Source organism: Phyllobates terribilis, unplaced genomic scaffold (assembly GCF_046119375.1).
Source record: "Phyllobates terribilis strain yellow unplaced genomic scaffold, ASM4611937v1 Scaffold_2__4_contigs__length_985480577, whole genome shotgun sequence".
In the NCBI taxonomy this organism is placed as follows: domain Eukaryota; kingdom Metazoa; phylum Chordata; class Amphibia; order Anura; family Dendrobatidae; genus Phyllobates; species Phyllobates terribilis.
This window is the reverse complement of record NW_027362762.1, coordinates 387,285,838-387,306,343: the sequence shown is the minus strand read 5'-3', so window position 1 is coordinate 387,306,343 and position 20,506 is coordinate 387,285,838. Positions and strand designations below refer to the sequence as shown.

The window sequence follows — 20,506 nt, the reverse complement described above, 5'->3', positions numbered from 1 at the left end:
AGTTCCCCATTATCCTGTAGAATGTAAGCCCGCAAGGGCAGGGCTCTCTCCCATCTGTACCAGTCTATCATTGTTAGCTTGTTAACTGTAATTTATATTTGTATTTTGTATTTAAACCCTTCTCATGTACAACACCATGGAATCAATAGTGCTCTAAAAAAAATAATAATAATATGAGCTTTATCTAAGTGTCAAACCGAACATGACACAATTGTGCAGGGCTGGGAGGAATTTTGGTAGAAATAGGTTATAGGTTGAACTTGATAGACTTGTGTCTACCTTCAATCTTAATAACTATAAAATTATAACACAAATTATCCAGTAAAAGCAAATTCTGCATGAACATCTGTATTTTTTCAGATCTGAAATGGAGACTAAATGAATCTTCCTGTTTTCCCCTTGCTTAGTTTACTTCAATCATAACCTCTCTATGGCTTATGTGGAAAGACATGAAATCAGTAGAGATATTTTTATGTTAATTCTATCTATGCAATCATACCACACTCATTTCTTTAACTCTATTAATGTCATTTCACTAAGCTCGTCCCTTGTTGCTCGCTGTAAAGAGAAATTCAATTAATAGGATTCAGTAAACGAGCAATGACAATGGCTTACAATTCTGAGGTCCCTAATGCATCCTAACATCTGGCGTGTATGCGTTTTATAGGATGTCAGTAGAGCCATTTAATTTACTAGCCTATTTTATCTGATCATAAAATCTAATATTCCTCCAGATATAATATACCTCCTGCACCATCAATTACACAAAATCCCAAGCCCAGGATTTGTTAATACACTATTACCTTTTCTAGATGAAGCTAAAACACAAATTTCTGTATTTTTCCATTTTCTGTGACAATGACTTGACACTAAATATGCTAATAATATAGTACAGAGCAGCACGGTGGCTCAGTGGTTAGCATTATTGATTTACAGCTCTGGAGTCTTGGGATCAAATCCCATCAAGAATAACTTCTGCAAGGAGTTTGTATGTTCTCCCTTTGTTTGCATGGGTTATCTCCCACACTCCAAAGACATACTGATAGGGAATTTATATTGTGAGCCCCAATGGGGACAGTGCTGATGTCTATAAAGTGCGGTGGAATTAATGGCGCTATATAAGCGATAAATAATAAGGTGAAAGACTAGGAAAATGTGAAGTTGTTACAACAATCTGTAGTAAAATGATAACAAGTTGCTTATTTCCCTAAATCTTCGGTTGTGTTGTGTGTTCTGCTCTTTTCTCGTTCCATTCTTAGAGACAGTTTTAGAAATATCTTGAGGGAAAATATCATATAATTATACATTTAGTCTAATGTATTGACTACATTTAACCCCAGTTTTCCACCTTCCCCAAGTCATAATCACAGGGGTCCAGAAAGATGGAATCCAGCCTGCTGCATGTGAAATGTACACTTGAAAGCTGTCCATGTTTAAAGAAAATACTCAGGTTTTATTCACTGAAAGGTTTAATTGTTCTACTAGGTCAATTTGTGTTACCCACTTAAGTTATTGAGGCTAAAACAGATTATGACAAAAATAATATCACTTTGAAGAAGAAAAGCTAACTCTTTTTGTATTGCCTACAACCTCTTTACGTCCAATCAGACATAGAGCTTTTGATTTTGGATTGGCATGTTCTTTAAAGCGGTCCTATAGGTTATAAGAAAGGCAAAAATGTGACAGTAGATTAAATTCAAAACCTTTTCTCAAATATATGTCATTAATAAATTAAATGAAATGACTGGCATATGATTTATTCCTTCCAAGGACTTTACAAAGTACCACGGGACACTTATTACATGTGGATAAAGGTGATTCCGGCAGATAAATAGGAAAGGGTTCTTTACAGTTAGAGCAGTCAGACTGTGGAATGCCCTACCACAAGAGGTAGTGATGGCAGACACTATATCCACATTTAAAAAGGGCTGGATGCTTTTCTCACAACAAATGGCATTGTGGGTAATAAATAATCTAGTGATAGAAAATTTATAACTGGTGGAGAAAGGTTGAACTTAGTGGACCTGTAGCTTTTTTTCAACTTATGCAGACTCGGACTGGCCCACAGGGGAACAGGTGAATCTCCCGGTGGGCCCCGTGCAGGGGTAAGCCACTTACCCCCCAATATGAGCAGTAGTTGGTCCAGTACATTTGATTAACTATATACAGACAAAAAAAGCATCTCATCATTCATTCTACAAATTACCCAGTTTAGTATTACATATGAGCATAAGGAAATTTGTGACAAGGGGTAATAGTTGCATGCAGCTGAACATGGGGCTTCCAGAGTTATTGTTACTGGTGGGCTCTTTCCAGCTCCGTTCGACACTAAACCTATATTACTTTGTAATCATGTGACTGGTGTCTCAGTACATGGTGCCATATTGTATAATTACTTACTGTATTTGTAGGTTTTCTATGTATATCCTACTAGGCTAATTGTGCCATTGATACTACACTTTTAGACACATTTTACTAATCTATTGTGCGATACTTTAAATTCAGGATATATACATACAGGTGCTTCTCACAAAATTATAATATCCTCAAAAATTTTATTTATTTCAGTTCTTCAATACAAAAAGTGAAACTCCTATATTATATAGAGTCATTACAAATAGAGTGATCTATTTCAAGTGTTTATTTCTGTTAATGTTGATGATTATGGCTTACAGCCAATGAAAACACAAAAGTCATTATCTCAGTAAATGCAATACTTGGTCGGTCTCCTTTTGCATCAATTACTGCATCAATGCGGCGTGGCATGGAGGCGATCAGCCTGTGGCACTGCTGAGGTGTTATGGAAGCCCAGGTTGCTTTGATATCAGCCTTCAGCTCGTCTGCATTGTTGGGTCTGGTGTCTCTCATCTTCTTGACAATTCCCTATAGATTCTCTATGGGGTTAAGGTCAGGCGAGTTTGCTGGCCAATCAAGCACAGTGATACTGTTGTTTTTAAACCAGGTATTGGTACTTTGGGCAGTGTGGACAGGTGCCAAGTCCTGCTGGAGAATGAAATTTCCATCTCCAAAAAGCTTGTCGACAGAGGGAAGCATGAAGTCCTCTAAAATTTCCTGGTAGATGGCTGCGCTGACTTTGGTCTTGATAAAACACAGTGAACCTACACCAGCAGATGACATGGCTCCCCAAACCATCACAGATTGTGGAAACTTCACACTAGACCTCAAGCACCTTGGATTGTGTGCCTCTCCACTGTTCCTCCAGACTCTGGGACCTTGATTTCCAAAAGAAATGCAAAATTTACTTTCATCTGAAAACAACACCTTGGACCACTGAGCATCAGTCCAGGTCTTTTTCTCCTTGGCCCAGGTAAGACACTTCTGACGTTGTCTATTGGTCATGAGTGGCTTGACACAAGGAATGCGACACTTGTAGCCCATATCCAGGATATGTCTGTGTGTGGTGGCTCTTGAAGCAATGACTCCAGCAGCAGTCCACTCCTTGTGAATCTCCCCAAAATTTTTGAATGGTCTTTTCTTAAAAATCCTTTCAAGGCGGCGGTTATCCTGGTTGCTTGTGCACCTTTTTCTACCACTCTTTTTCCTTCCACTCAACTTTCCATTAATATGCTTGGATACAGCACTCTGTGAACAGCCAGCTTCTTCACAATGACCTTTTGTGGCTTACCCTCCTTGTGGAGTGTGTCAATGACTGCCTTCTGGACATCTGTCAAGTCAACAGTCTTCCCCATGATTGTGGAGCTTACTGAAACAGACTCAGGGACCTTTTTAAATGCTTAGGAAACCTTTGCAGGTGTTTTTTGTTAATTATTCTAATTTACTGAGATAATGACTTTTGTGTTTTCATTGGCTGTAAGCCATGATCATCAACATTAACAGAAAATAAATAAACACTTGAAATAGATCACTCTGTTTGTAATGACTCTAAATAATATATGAGTTGCACTTTTTGTATTGAAGAACTGAAATAAATACAATTTTTGAGGATATTCTAATTTTGTGAGAAGCACTTGTATGTTGCATTTTGTAGCATAATGTACTTTGGCTTCTATTTCAATAGAAGAAAGGGGTCCAAGGCAATCTTGGGATTAATATGCAACTAGAGATGAGCGAACCTGAACTGTAAAGTTTGGGGTTCGTACTGGACACTTAGTGGTCAATGCTGAATTCCGAACACAGATTTCGCCCGGAAATCTATTTTAGTTTTTGGAATTCCAGGTGAAGTCCGGCGAGAGAGAGGGAGTGAGAGAGACCAAAGTTTGGGTCCCCATTGACTTTCATGGGGCTTGGGTTCTGGTTAAAGTTTGGGTACCATTCTGGTACCAGAAACAAACTTTGGACTAAAGGTCTGTCGAACCCACCGAACTTGAACTTCTACGGGTCTGCTCATCCCTGTATGCAACTTTTCCAACACACTTGTGATTTTAATTATGGTTACGTGGCCTATATGATGATGTGCTTAGTTTGAATAGTCATTTTATGCCCACAGACTGCTTTAATAGGTCACTGTATTACTTGAAAAGTAACAACTTTAGTGTCAGCTTGATGTTTTATGAAATGTGTTTTATTAAAAGGAGGATGGTGTTATAATAAATGAGAAAAGCTGTAACTGTAGGTTTCCTGGAGTGTGAAACATATTAGATTTCATTGTGTGATTAAAATTGGAAACAGTTGCTCATGTAAAGCAAAATGAATGCAGCATGGATGTTATGTCTTCAAGGTGGAGTTACACTAATGATATAAAACCATGTTCTACATAACAAACATTTGTAACTTCAGTCCATTGAAACAAATCTGGTCCCGAATAATGAGGCTCAATAGCTTAATAAAAGGGACACCTCTTCACGTACAAGTTGAACGATGTTGGACACTGAAGCATTTCTTTTTTGTTTGTCAGGGTTAGTTCACTATAGAATAAAAAAAAGTCCTTGAAGAGTTGAAGCTCCATCTCCCACAACTTTATTTCGCTCTTTCAGTCTTGAACCGTCTCCTGTTGCTGACTTGTATTAAGATCAATGACCATATGGTCTTTGTGTGGTGCTATGAATTGATTGGCTTGTCATGCAAGTCTGTTTGCGCAGTGATAGTGAGGGACAGACTATAAATGGAGTGATTTGAGATCACTTTTTCTTATACTTAACTGAGGATGAGCTGAGCCAGAATGTTACTCACTTCAGCATCGATCTTGTCACAACATCTACTACTTGGACACCGTCCTTTGTTTTAGTAAGTACCCACCTTATTAGAGCTTGTTCTACTTTACATTATTAAGAATCTGCATATTGGCACATTGTGGCATATTTGTGGCTGGTTATTCCCACTGTTCTTACTTGGTGCTAGTAGTCAATGTTGACTTGATAATGGCAGCAATATTTCTCATCAGTGTGTATGTTTGAGTATTATGCTTAAAAAAAAATATATATATATATATATATCAAATATTCTTGCAAAGCAATACAGCCCATTTCTTAAGCTTCTGGAGGCTGTAATGATTTTGCAACTTCTCAGCCTAGAGCAGGGGTGGGGAACTTCAGGCCCATGGGCCGTTTATAGCCCGCGATGACCTTTTCTTCAGCCCCCAGGCAGATTCCTGGGGACCGCAGTGCTCAAGCCGGCAGCGGCAATTGATGGTTGACAGTCCTTTCATTTACTTTTACTCTGCGATCAGACTCATGTAGCATTTACTACTGAATGCTGCGGTGCGTGCAATGAAAGATTACATCCTTACCCTGACCAGTGCCAGCTTTAGGACATACTTTGTGGGCGGAGTTAGTGCGCAATGAGCTCCCATCCCACAGTAAAACACAGTAGTGGCAGCGGCTCCTGTGATGTCTATTCCCCGGCCCCATGTCTCCTATGATGTCTATGCTGCAACCCCATGTCTCCTGTGTTGTATATACTGCAGCCCCATGTCTCCTTGATGTCTATACCGCAACCCCATGTCTCCTGTGATGTATATACCGCAGCCCCATGTCTCCTGTGATGTATATACTGCAGCCCCATGTCTTCTGTGATGTATATACCGCAGCCCCCTATCTCTTGTGATGTCTATGCTGCAGCCCCATGTCTCCTGTGATGTCTATGCTGCAGCCCCATGTCTCCTGTGATGTTTATGCCGCAGCCCCATGTCTCCTGTGATGTCTATACCGCAGCCCCATGTCTCCTGTGATGTCTATGACACAGCCCCATGTCTCCTGTGATATCTATACCGCAGCCCATGTCTCCTGTGATGCACATACCGCAGCCCCAGGTCTTCTGTGATGTCTATGCCACAGCCCCATGTCTCCTGTGATATCTATGCCGCAGCCCATGTCTCCTGTGATGCATATACCGCAGCCCCCTATCTCTTGTGATGTCTATGCCACAGCCCCATGTCTTCTGTGATGTCTATGCTGCAGCATCATGTCTCCTGTGATGTCTGTACCACAGCCCCATGTCTCCTGTGATGTCTATACCGCAGCCCATGTCTCCTGTGATGCACATACCGCAGCCCCAGGTCTTCTGTGATGTCTATGCCACAGCCCCATGTCTTCTGTGATGTCTATGCTGCAGCATCATGTCTCCTGTGATGTCTGTACCACAGCCCCATGTCTCCTGTGATGTCTATACCGCAGCCCCATTTCTTCTGTGATGTCTATCCCACAGCCCCATGTCTCCTGTGATGTCTATGCTGCAGCATCATGTCTCCTGTGATGTCTATTCCGCAGCCCCATGTCTCCTGTGATGTATATACCGCAGCCCAAGGTCTCCTGTGATGTATATACCGCAGCCCAAGGTCTCATGTGATGTATATACCGCAGCCCCATGTCTCCTGTGATGTATATACTGCAGCCCCATGTCTCCTGTGATGTATATACCGCAGCTCCATAACTCCTGTGATGTCTATACCGCAGCCCCATATCTCTTGTGATGTCTATACCGCAGCCCAAGGTCTCCTGTGATGTATATACCGCAGCTCCATGTCTCATGTGATGTATATACTGTAGCTCCTTGTCTCCTATGATGTCTATGCCAAAGTCCCAAAGTGTCTCCTGTGAGGTTTATGCCGCAACCCTGGCATCTCATGTGATGTCTATGCTGCAGACCTATCCTATCGCTTTATGTCCTGATACCCAGCACTGTGATGAAATATTGTATTCTATTGAAATAAATACAAGCATTTATTTGAAATCTTCTGCGAGTGCGGCTGATTATCTTCTATATGCTGCAGCCCTGGCATGTCCTGTGATGTCGATGCCGCAGCCCAATGTCTTTTGTGATGTACTGTATATACCACAGCTCCATGTCTTCTACTGTATGTAAAGTATATACAGCAGTCTTGGTGTCTCCTATGTGTTGTGTATAAAGCAGTCTCGGTGCCTCCTATGTGATGTACTGGAAAGCAGTTATGTGTAGCAACATCATCGATACCACTTTACATCACAGCGGCACCAAAGAGAAGCGGCTCCAGCCATCACATTAGGAATGAGTTAATTAATTGTTTGACCAAATATAGCAGGATAATTTTCAAGATCAGAATTTTTTTTACGGTCCCCGAAGTATGGAATAAATATCCAAATGGCTCTTCGGAGAAAAAAGGTTCTCCACCCCTGGCCTAGAGCAACACTTATCACCAGTGTCAGACATTAAAGAACGCACGGTTTCCTAAACACTGGGTTAATTGCAGGTTCTAAGAATTAAGTAACAGTTTCTCAAAGACCTTTGTGTATTTCATTGCTAATTTTTTATGTGGGTGGAAAAGAGGCAGGGCTGCCAGATCCCTCACCTCACCAGTGAGAGAGAATAAAAGGAAAAAATGCTTATGCTCAAACCCCAAAATACTATTGTCTTGGCTGGATAAATGCCTGCACTGCCTGCTATCCAGGATTTGCGTCTTCTCTCTATAAATTGCTTGTGTAAGTATTTCTGTGCAGCAGGACATGGAAATTTGTAATTTACGCTAGTTAACCTATATATAACATATATACTAGGTATATCTTTCGATCTTAATAATGCTATAAAATATGATTAAGTGAATATGTATTTGTATAATGGAATAGGCTCTTTTCAATCCACTAGATTAAACAGCATTGCTTTGCATATAGATGTAATTTATGACTGACAGGTTGGCATTGGGAGGGAGGCACATTGATCTGACAAGCAGCTCTTCTCTTTATACAGAAAAGGTATGGTAATCTGTCTTCGTTCCCTTTTTTTGTCAGAAGCCTTGATCAGACAGTGTATTTAGTTCCTAATTTACAGAGTGAATGCTAAGACCACAATGCATATGTTTAATCATGAGCTTGCATGCCTAAAGTAATGATTATTCTGAATTATGTGCGCAATGGTGAAATATTGGCCTTAATATTGGTATAATGTATGACTGATACTTGAAAACGTTTTATTCCTACAGTTCACTCTAGTGTTATATAAATTATAATCTAGTCTCTGCTGAAAAAATTAAAAAAGAGGCAACTGTCCATTTAGGAGTCAAATCTACTCTTAAAGGGAGATTATTGTAAAATTGAAAAAAAAAATATATAGAATAAATTATAAATTTTAATACATATTTAGTATTAAAATTATTAGTACATATTAAAGTATTAAAAATATTGTTTTTTTTTCTCGGAGAAAAAAAACCCCTATGTTTTAATAGTTTACTTTTTATATTATCATTTCTATCGCTATAAAAAGTAGCTATAGAATAATGCAGGTTAATATTATTTTCCTCTTTTTGTACCGCAGATGCAGACTGTCCCACATTGTAGGGAAAAATGCTGTCATAAAAGAGGCCTGCCTTTAGTGTATGGATTTCTTCGACAGGGATAAAAAAAAAAAAATCCTTGAATTCCTGCACATTTTATTTCCAAAGGGAGAGAATAAAACTATATTAAGAGATTACCATTTAGGATGTATCCTAATATGATTTCCAAGCTGCTACTTCAATATTTCAAGTGGAGATGTTGCCTTTACTAGTGAGGGCTAGTTCTACATATTGATCCAGACCATTAATACTGTGCTACACTAGAGTTTTCAGGTCTTATTTCATGAAGCATAACCTCAGGTAAAAGCCAGTATTCTTCAAAGGATTCTAGATAATAATTCCCACAGACTCTCATCTGCCAAGTCAATTTACCTGCAGTGTATATTCTCTGATCTCTTATTATTCTTGACATTTGTCTCGAACGTTCTGAGAAAGTTAACCCAAGGCACAAAGGAAGGTGCACTTAGGCACAGAGCAGCGTTTCTTTTGCACACACCCTTCTGGGCACAGACTTACTACACAGTCATAAAGTAGGTGAGCTTATAGCTGACATGCAGTGGGCACTAATTATGCAATATTTTATTATGCCTATTAACAAATGAATGAATTATTGCAATACTGTGCTATTATTTAACTTAATTTCATGAGTAGCAATTCGTTCAATGTCACACATGCTGTAAACCAAAGTACATAATGATGCTTGCATAATTCACAGATTTTCAGAAGACAGAAACCTCCTGTAGGTTGTGGAAACACATTTGGACACAAGTGTTTGCAGTCTATCAATTTTAAATTATACAATTTTCAGCATATTATCATCGAAATTAAACTTATAACAGGATGCACTTCACATTCTTAAATCGATAGTGTAAGATTAGACAAATGGTCTGTCTTAAAAAAAACAAACCAGATTTCACATGTAATCCCGATTGTTCTGGCATCAACGTATCACATCATAACTGCCTTCTTAAATCTCACTAACTCATCTTTATTTACATTATTTATTACATCTAATCATGTCTTAAAAAAATAGTAATATCTGAGGGCAATATTGTTTTATCATTAATATACGACTAAAACCATTGCTAGCTTTTATAGAAAAAGACTGAAATTGTTGCAGTCATTTAGATCAAAAGCTGTTGTTTTTGTTTCTATGTTTTATCTCGCAACCACATATGATGATTAAAAGATGACATTGGATTAGCCAATGGTGAGTGCTGCTTTCTACTACTGCCTTGCTGGAAATCATGAATGATAACAGTTAAAGGGGTTGTCCAGTACTTTTATATTGATGGCCTATTTTTAAGATAGGTCATCAATATCAGATTGGTTGGGGGGTGCGACCCTATTCTCAGGGCTGATGTGCAGTACCCAGTCAGCTCCTTAACTGATCACAATTGTCCACCGCCACCGGCGGAAACAGCTGATCAGCGGAGTTCCGGGTGTCGTACCCCCACCAATCAGACATTTATGACCTAACCTAAGGTCATCAATATAAAAGTACTGGACAACTCCTTTAATAGTTTGTGTGATTTTTCGTGGTGAGCTACTGTGTGAATGTAGGCTACAAAGACATGAAGGGGAGAGGTTGCACTATGTGGCTGCACTTGGTAATATCTGTACAGAAAAGCAGTTTCCTTTATACTCAATACTAGGAGGCTACTTACCCGCATGTCTATGAAGCTGATATTACTGCTTGGTAATGAACGTAATGAATATTGGCAGTGATGACAGGAGAAAAATGGCTAAGCAGTGGTCCTGTCTTGTAAACCGCTCAGGCCCATCCACAAGTTTGCACTAATGACTCCTGTTCCTCATATCCCAAAATTGTACTCAGTATCATTTAATCTGTGGCATAAGTCAAGTTCTGCACTATCAACTGGTAAGAAGTGTGTATGGCAAAAATACATTTAAAACAAACAAAAAATAAATTATTTTGCAGGGTACAATGCCGGCATAAATGTCATATGAAATGACTGGTTAATGAACTACATGTGGACGATCAGTATAACAACGTATGTAGACAAACAACATAGAGGCAGATCATGCAGGTAGTCTATGAGTGATGGTATGATAAAAAGTCAATTGATTATGATCTATTTTTTTTTCTAAATTGCGGTCGTCTTATCAGAACATAAAATGCCTGCAGGCACAGTGAGCGGGCGTTCTTCGCGGCTAGACGCGTGGGCAGTACTTACCCCTCCAGTATTACTGATACGCACCTGGAATTATTAACCTTATACCCTGAGGATGTTCTCTTTTTTCACCACAACTTCCTGCCTTATTCTTTTTTCATCTATTAGCATAGAGTTACATGGTGGAGAGTTACATAGAAATAACTGACTTTTACCCTGGACTTTTCTTAGTCTACACAAATCAGATATTACGGTATCACTGCTGGCTACTACATGGGCAATGCCTGATTTGATTGGCTTAAAGGTAGTGATGAGCGAGTATGTTCAGTTAACCCTTTTGGCGAATATACTCGGGCGAGTACTGAGTATCTTCAGCGTACTAGGTGATATGTTTGAATCACTCCCGTGTCCATGATTTGCGACTGTTTGACAGCTTTAATACATGTGAGGAATGCTTGTTTTTTAAGCATTCCTCACATGTATTAAAGCTGTCAAATAGTCGCAAATTATGGACATGGGAGTGATTCAAACATATCACCGAGTATGCTGAAGATACTCGGTACTCGCCCGAGCATACTCGCCGAAAGGGTTAACCAAACATACTCGCTCATCGCTACTTAAAAGTAATATATATTGCTATATATTCTGTAATTATGCAGAAGTACATTACTGCCAAAACAATATGCGTTATGCATAGTACTACACAATAGGGTTAGGACTTGCTGAGGGGTGAATATAGGCAGTTGGTAGTCTTACACAACACTGTAGCACAAATGTAATTCTTTGTCTGTTTGTAGTGCATGGGTTAAACAAATATCTGTTAATACACACCTTTGGCACTGCCTCAATGTAATCAACCTAAGGTGGGTACAGACATTAACCTGATTAAACACACTTCTATCAAATAAGTGCACAATTTACATTATCATGATGGAAAAAACCTCTATTTCTCTTAAAGCAAAAAAAAAGTAAGCAAAAACTTTGATAGGAAGTTTGGAATTGGCACCTATCGCTCCGTGTTGATCCAAGAGTAATTTCTTTTCAACAAGTTGGCTTACGGAGCGGCTTAATGTTACCTTCGCTGCTTGTCAGAACGAGTTGTATAGCTCAAAGCAAGACAGAAGGAAAAGAATATATATTATAAGATAATCTCCGATCATTCTAACAAAGTGTCAGTTAAAGTCGAACTATAGTCAAAGTGCAAGTTGATCCCACATGAAAGGGAGCTCCGAAGAATAATGTAATATGGAAATGTTCGGATTTACCTTCAGTATTAGATCCATTAAAGCCAGTTGGCAAATTTGAAATAAGAATTTGAAAATGTTATTTGAAATAAAAATATGTTTTTAAATTATATTATTTTGTAATAAAAGTTTTATTTTTTTTATATAGGTGTGACACATCGCAGCGGTAAAATGAGCAAACAAAGTGACAGAAAATTGATCCATATATTCCCATTTTTAATGGTATGTATACAATGTTTTTAGAACATTACTATTTTGGAGGCAATTGTATATAAATAGCATTATCTTACCGTCTCCTGCTGCCACATTGAAACTGCCCTTCCACCCAAAATAATTGTTGGCCTACTTGGCACATTCGGCTGTTATATGTTTATGCTCTCTGTTATCAATTTGTTCTACCAGCTTTAGCAAGAAATGTAAAGGTGCTGTCAGATACCTCCGATTGGAAGTCGAGAATCAAGCATTTTACAATCCAATATGGCGGATCATTCTTTCCTTTGACATCTGCAGTGAGGGGTCAGTTAGATGGCCCCATACACATAAGACTGTTGGCTAATACGTAACGTGTATTAGCACTTTAATGGGTTAATCCCAACATGCCTTTTCTAAAGGAAAGTTGTCAGCTCCCCACTGAGTTGCAATCCAGTGTGGCCGGAATCACGATCTGACCTAGCGCAGGACGTAACAAACAAAATATGGATGGTTCCAGGTTGTGGGTAAAATTCCAAAGTTTATTGAAGTATTAAAAAATTCTTTCCAAAAATTGGCATGGTGGAAAGAAATAAAGCTACGCGTTTCGAACGCTATCCGGCAGGCTTTGACAAAGAACATGGGTAGCATTCAAAACGCGCTGCTTTATTTCTTTCCACTATGCCAATTTTTGGAAAGAATTTTTTAATACTTCAATAAACTTTGGAATTTTATCCAGGAGCTGGAATTTTCCCTATTTCGTTTGTTTCTCATTGCACACCCTGCTGGATTCCTGGTTTGTTGGTAAGTGGTTGGGTGGTCCTGCTTGGATGGCAGGACCCTGTGACTCGGACCAGACTCCATAGATAAAGCAATAGTCTAGGTGGCAGCAGTGGCTGTATTCTGCAGATTTGAGTTCTGATTGACCAGCAACTGCTTAACTTCATGCTCTTGGTGACTGCAATATTAATCTGTGTAATTACAAATGTAAAATTGACAGCAGAAAGTAATATCTACTGCAATAATTGTTTACATATTTGTGATACAAAAGTCTTATGAGATCCGACCCACTAAGGTAATCATCAATATGAGATTGGTTAATAGGATAAGTCATCAATATGAGATCAGTGGGGGCACAACAGCCAGACCCCATGGATCAGCCATTACCAGCCACTGGTTCTACACAGTGTATGGAGATGGAGCCTCGGTACTCTACATAGTGGCCATTTGTATGTACTGCAGCTCAACTTCCACTTCCCATCGGTGGAAACTGATTGCATCGATATCATTGTCCTGGACAACCTCTTAATATAATTGCTATCTACTAAATATTTAGCAGCATGATGTAGGGGCAGAGAGACTGATTCCAGAGAAATATCACTTACTGGACTGCTTGGTGCAGTTTTCATAGAATCTCTGTTTTCTCTGCTGTAGATGTAGCAGTGGTAATAATGCTGATCTGTGTATAACCCGCCCACACTCCTGGTTGGCACTTTCCTGTGTACAGTGCACTTTGTGAGCAAGCTGCCAATCAGTGGAGGGGGCGTAGTTACACAGATTAGCTGGTCTGGCTTGCATGTGATCTACTCCTTTAGTGATAATCTCCTGCTCATAAAACACTGATTGTATTAAAACTACAGCACACAGCCTAATAAGTGACACATTCTTGTAATCAGGTATCTGTCCCTACATTATGCTGCTCTCAGATTAAACAGCAAACACCTGCTAACAGATTCTCTTTATAGGGATTTAACCTTCTTTTACTGTTAGGCTGTGTGCCCACGTAGCATTTTTCAAGCGTATATTCTGCGGAATTTCCGCAGCGTAAACGCATGTATATCCGCACCCCATGGTCCCCAATGGGATTCCGCAAGTTCTATGCACATGCTGCGGATTTTTCCGCAGCGTTTATGCCGCGTTCAAAAATCCGCAGCATGTCATTTAATTTTGCGTTTCCGCAAGCGGAATTGCCTTTGTCCAATGCATAAAAAATGCAAGGCAATTCCGCATGCGTTTTTCCGGGAGAGGACTTGCATTTATGCAGCAGAAATTTTCTGCTTCATAAATGCAACGTGGGCACATAGCCTTAGACCAACAGTTATTTTCCCAATCCGCACACACACAGACATGCACGCTTGATATGTTTTTTTTATTGGGGAATGGGGAGTAAACTGTTTCCAGATAAATCTGGGGACAATTTCACAAGAAGTATGGGAGTTGCACTTTAACGCTTGAACCTTCTTTCCTCCAACGTCATTTGATGGGGGAGAGACAAGAGGACCCTACACTAAAAAGTCAGCCTGTTCTCCAGAAAGTTTGGTTCATGCGGTTTTCCAAAAAGTTTGATATCAGAAATGAAATACATATCTAAGACCACACAGATGTCAGTGGTAGAATCTAGGAATTATTCCATCCTACTGTCTGACTTTATTGTGTCCTCTTTCCACCGCAGGTGTCTTTGGTGCATTCAGCTCTTGCTGAGTACTCGAATTGTGGTGAAAATGAATATTATAACCTGACAACAGGTTTGTGCCATAGCTGTCCAATGTGTGAACCAGGGGAAGAGCCAAATTATGTAAGTACCTAGGCTAGTCAGAACAATACCTTTCTTTTATATATGCTTATTTTAAAGATTTTACTATGTCCCTTCCATCGGACCTTGGATAATTTCTTTTTGGGTGGATTTCCGCTACCAATGCAGCATCCTCACTGAACCACTTGTGTCAAACCATTATGTCTAATGTTCTTACATGGGACTGAAACTTCTCAACTGTTGACTAGAATTATTGTCCTTACTATGTTGTTTATATATATGTTCCTGTTGAGCACAAATATTAGTGTATGTAAAGGTTACATAGGGGTAGGCAGATATAATGAATCGCAAGGAAATAGCATGAACATTTACTCATAGAGAAAGCCAACCAGTTGTACTTCGCCCATCCACACAGAATGATTGACAGCTCTTCCTCTGTGAGTTTGCCTGCAGAGTAAATAGTCAACCTCTCTGAAGAGAGAAGCAGGACTCATTGGCTTTCTATAGGAGTCCTGGCTGGAAATAAACAGCATTCTGCATGAAAATACTGAATCAAAAGAAAACTATATTTAATTTTGTCTTCTTTCCTGTGCTGCCTGCAGATAGAGGCACATAGGAGATTACTCCAAACAGTAACTGAGTCTCCATTGGAGAAACTTAAATATTAGTTTGCTGCAGCTTTCCTGGTATGTAATTATTCTTTGTCATTTAGTCCTGTGGCTATGGAACTAAGGATGAAGACTATTGTTGTACCCCCTGTCCACCCGACAAGTATTCTAAAGGAGGCTACCAAATATGCAGGCGACACAAGGATTGCGAGATATTCTTCCGAGCCACAGTGTTAACTCCAGGGGACTCTAGGAATGATGCCGAGTGTGGACCGTGCCTTCCGGGGTAAGAACGTGTCATAAAGATAGAGAATACATTTTAACAATGTTCTAAAGTTTTCCAAAATAAGATAAACCTACAACATAGGTTACATTCAATGGATGGTTGAGAGTAGACTGCAATACAACAGACTACACAGACTAAAGTGCTGCTGTTTCTCGGGGGAAAAAAAAAATATTTCATGACTACTAGATTTCAGGACAATACACTGTGTATTTTGAAATCAGATAGGTTGTTTATTGCTATACTTATGGATATGTTGCCCGGTGAAAAAAAAATATGGTGCATGCTATAAAAACACAATGACATTGGAATATGCAGGAGGAGACATGCTTCCTTTTGTATTTCATTTGGTATCCCACTTATGGGTACTTGTAATGAGGGACTTCCAGGCATAGCAACGTTAATACAAAAATTCATTTTTTAGCTATATTCATAGGCAGGATTTTCATATATTATTGATTTTTGTATACTTTTATGGATTGTGCTATGGACATTAGATTGGCTCTCTATACTAGTCATTGACAGCCTATGCTAAGGGCAAGTGCAGATGAGCATATTTTCGGTCCGAATGCGATCCGACAATAATATCATATTGCACTCGAACCCATGTTATCCTATGTGGCCGTGCATATGTCAGATTTGTTCCTCGGACCGCACCACTTCACGGAAAAAATAGCTGCATGCTTGGGTTTGATTCGATGTTCGGATCGCATTGGCCATACAAGTCAATGAGTCCGTGGAAACTATCTGAGTGCAGTCCTATCTCAACGGACTGACAGAATGACATTTTTTTCTACATCTTCTCCTCCTTTGAGAGAATCAGATCACACTATGATCAAACTTTGATCAACGTTTGATCAGGGTGTGATTTGCATAATTGAATCGATCCTCTCGGATTAGAGAATATACAATCATCTGCATCTAAGGATAAGTCTTCAATATTTAGTTGATCTAGGACTCCACTGATGAGCACTCTGATGCAATCTATTGTGAACACAGTTGGCACAGTAGCTCTGCAGCTTAGTCTAGTTTCGGCTCATTCAATTGATAGCCCCTGTAATATTATGAAGAATACAATGGAAGTTTTCCACAAAATCACATATATTGTGCATTACATTTTTGTTATCAAATATTTTAAGCATGTTAAAATTTTGATCCTCAAACCAGATTCTACTTGTTAGAGAGCCGCCCCAAAAGCGTTCATGAAATGGTTTGTCAACCTTGCACCGCAGCACCTCCGAGTGTCAAGGAATGTAAGTAAACCAATGTTCTTTTTCATCTTATACTTGAATTTAATGGTAGTCCTAAAGTAAAAGTAATACTGTATTTCCAAACACAAACATGGAAACTAATTGATTTTTCCAAGGGTGTCTTAGAAGAAACCCATGAACACTTAAGATCTATCATTCTAGAGCCGCCTCTTCTCTACCCCAACATGGCACCAATACTTCTCAGACAACCCAATAATCAGTGGGCATCGAAAGTCTCCGACACTGAACTAGAGAGTTGCTCTAACTTTCAGAGTACATCATTTAGTTATTTGGGATGTGTATGGTAAGCTCTGATGAAAATAAATGAGATCTAATAAAAAGCCTTGGAAGCGGCATATTAGATGGTGCCACATAGAGTAGTAGAGAGAGCGTGCTTGTGACCGCACATGTGCTCAGAAGATGGTTAATGTGTAAAAGACTGAATACAAAATATACCTTAAAGTTCTCATACAATAAATATAAATTATCAGTACACTGATCAAATATAAATTAATATTAATGTCTAATGTTAATGGTTACTTGAAGTATAATGTAGCTCGTCCAAATATGAAGCATCGGATTTCTCTTATCTCTAGAGCAGGTAAGATTACAGTATACTACGCACTATACTTCCAAAACATTCACCGAATGATAAGAGTTTAAAGAATAATCTGAAGTATGTATGTTTTCTTTATGTTTTTTAAGCATTTATGTTGATACATACGGTAAGGCAAATATCTTTATTACCTTATATTCATACAAGTCAACATGGTCATCATAGGTTTGGAGCAGTCCTTTATTAAATATATATTTATAGTTGCTTACAGTACGGAGCCCAAATTTCTAATGAAAAATGCATACTTCTACACAGTGTGTCTTCTCTATCCTCTTTCTTTAGGGACATGGGAATAAGCAGTTGCCATATGTGTCAGGTAGCAGCTTATCTAATGCAAAAAAAACCCCCAGAGAATATGGACTTGTTCACACATTGCATTTTGCTACTTTTTTCTGCTCATTTTTGCCCCTGAAAAAATGCAGCATATACAATGCTAGCAAAGTGAATTAGATTTTGTAAATCTTATGCATACATGGCTTATTTGAAGCCTTCAAAGCATTTTTTTATATCAATTCTTTCAGCGTTTTTGCAGCGTTTTTCAACCAATCAAATGAATTGGGAAAAATGCAAGTAAAACATAAAAAATGCACATATTTTATGCAAAGTTTTCCCTGCCAACACTATGGTATTTGCAACAGAAAAAAACTTCTTCAAATACTCAACATGTGTACATACCCTTAAACCTGATAAAATCCAATATGCTCCACCCTTTCTTTCCCTGATGTAAATCATTAGAGGACATACTGCCTTCACATTAGATTTTCTGCCAATCACTTTGTAGTAGGTGGATTTCACAAAAATGTCCTATTTGTATATGTAAGCACTATCCCTGTAGCTAGGTTCTAGAGAATGTGTAACATATATGGCCGGGGCAGAGACACCATTGGTGCAACCTGTGCAGCTGCACAGGGGCCCAGGAGGTAAGGGGGTTCACTTCTACCTCCAAAGCAGGCGGAATTGTGCATTATGATGAGTTATTGGACTGTAAAGGGCCCATGTATTGTTTTTGTAGAAGGGCCCTTTTCTATCTGTGTCCACTCTTTGTAAATCAAAGCCTAAAACCTACTAGCCTTACAGATGCCAGGTACCTATCACCTCACAGCTGATATCGCTATTGAACTTTGCATGTTGTCACCTCTACCTATTTCTCCTGAAATGTAAATTGGTCCCAACACTGGTTGATATGTGCAAGAATGGCATGTATACCATTGTGGTATCAGTATGATTATTTGGGGCTCAAGGTTCTAGAAGAAGATAATTAGGTTGGTTCACCAGGAACTCATATCAAGATTTTCAAGAAGTTGTACATCATATGTTCTCCTCTATTTTTCTACTCTCCCATACATGTATTGGACGTTCTCTCTTAACGTAACATATATTTTATTTGACTAACACAACAGTGTGCACAATGACCTTAGGAAATTGGATTGAAATATTACCACATAGCAAGGTTTACCCAATTTGTCAAATTTAGAGCAATTTTTGTATTACATCCTGCTGTACGATATTCTTACTACCAACTCTGAGGAATACATAGTATACAATAAAGTATAATGTGTTCAGCAGATTCTTTATGTAATTGGGTCAATCACATACATCATTAAATCCGCACAGAACGCACAGTGATGTCTGAATATGTGTCTTAAGTGTTCAGTCTTGAAGATGCATAAGAACAAGTACATGGTGTTCGCTTTGTATGTGATGATTATACTTCCAGTTAAAGCAGTGGATTCAAATGTAAAAATCTAAAAACACATGGAAAGTATCACAGTTTTACATTAAAGCTAAAATCATTTGGATAAAATGGTGGTGGAGTAGATATATGTGTGGTGCATGTGTAGGACTTTAATGGAGTTAGAATTTAGTACAGGGGCTGCAGGAACCCTATAAACCTTGGGCACTCTTATGGGCATGCACGCCATAAAGGACAACACAGCTGACACTTGGAGATGACATGTGTGGACAGTAGACGATTTGTATGGAGAGACATGTTTGCCATTCATCAGTGTTTAGTCCTACGCTCCTTTAGTGTTTGAACTTCAAAACCATTCTTCTCGAAAGCATGTGGCCAACTTAATGGTCTTCATTGATGATGAGATACAGACATATCAAGAATTCAGTATATGGAATGCCATTCTACTTTCTCATGTTTTCATTCAAGTTTACACTAATCACCCAGTGATAGCATGCAATATGGTCCATCATCAGAGGGAAGGACGTGGTTCATTCTGATCTGGAGGTCATTAGATGGGTAACACAAAAGATTGATGCAGCAGTCTAATACGCTTAAAGTGTTTCATTTGTTTGCCTGGCACAAAACAACTCGGTTAATCCTTGGTCAAATTAAATATTTTTCTTTATAGCTTGTAGGCTAAATTTCATGTTCTGAGATCATACTGTTATGTCAGCATAATATCTGCTGTCCATTTCTTGACGCATCATGGGTGTGGTTGGTCATCATGTAGCACACTGATAACTTTCACATTTCAGATTATTCTACTCACTCACCAATAAAAAAAAATCTGCATCGTAGCCCAAGGTCATATTATCTATATTAAAGTGTATTTTCCTTTTTATTGCTTAAATATAAGTTTACAAACTGTCTGTGGTTTTGATTGAAATCTTTCTATCTCTGACATGATTGTGCATTGAAATGAAGGTCTAAAAGTTTCTTCAAAGATTATCCAAGTTTAATTCTGGACAGATGTACTTGTACTTCAAGCTATCCAAATGACTCAAACCAGATTGCATAGCCAAAAGGCAATGTACATAGAGTGTTAAAAATGGGCAAAACCAAGGAGCATTTTTTAAAGCAAAAATGGAAGTAAATATAAAAATCCAGGTTTGCTGTAGCTGATGGTCGGGGATCCGCGGTATGTTAATAGGACATGTTGGTTTTCCACTTGAGGCTGAGGAAGACTTAATA

General features: G+C 38.8%; 1 protein-coding gene across 6 annotated transcripts in view; it reads left to right on the top strand.

Annotated features, from left to right (window-relative positions):
* Positions 1–20,506, top strand: part of EDAR (ectodysplasin A receptor) — a 178,101-nt gene that overhangs the window by 98,143 nt on the left and 59,452 nt on the right. For 4 of the 6 annotated variants that reach the window (XM_073664833.1, XM_073664829.1, XM_073664832.1 and 1 more), the window contains exons 1-5: positions 7,719–7,874; positions 12,250–12,323; positions 14,743–14,865; positions 15,536–15,717; positions 16,882–16,967. In XM_073664833.1, the coding sequence (XP_073520934.1) occupies positions 7,820–7,874; positions 12,250–12,323; positions 14,743–14,865; positions 15,536–15,717; positions 16,882–16,967 (520 nt within the window). In that variant the 5' untranslated portion in view covers positions 7,719–7,819. Of the gene's footprint in view, positions 1–5,074; positions 5,206–7,718; positions 7,875–12,249; positions 12,324–14,742; positions 14,866–15,535; positions 15,718–16,881; positions 16,968–20,506 lie in introns of those variants that run through there. The other 2 variants (XM_073664830.1, XM_073664831.1) reach the window with 2 other exon arrangements.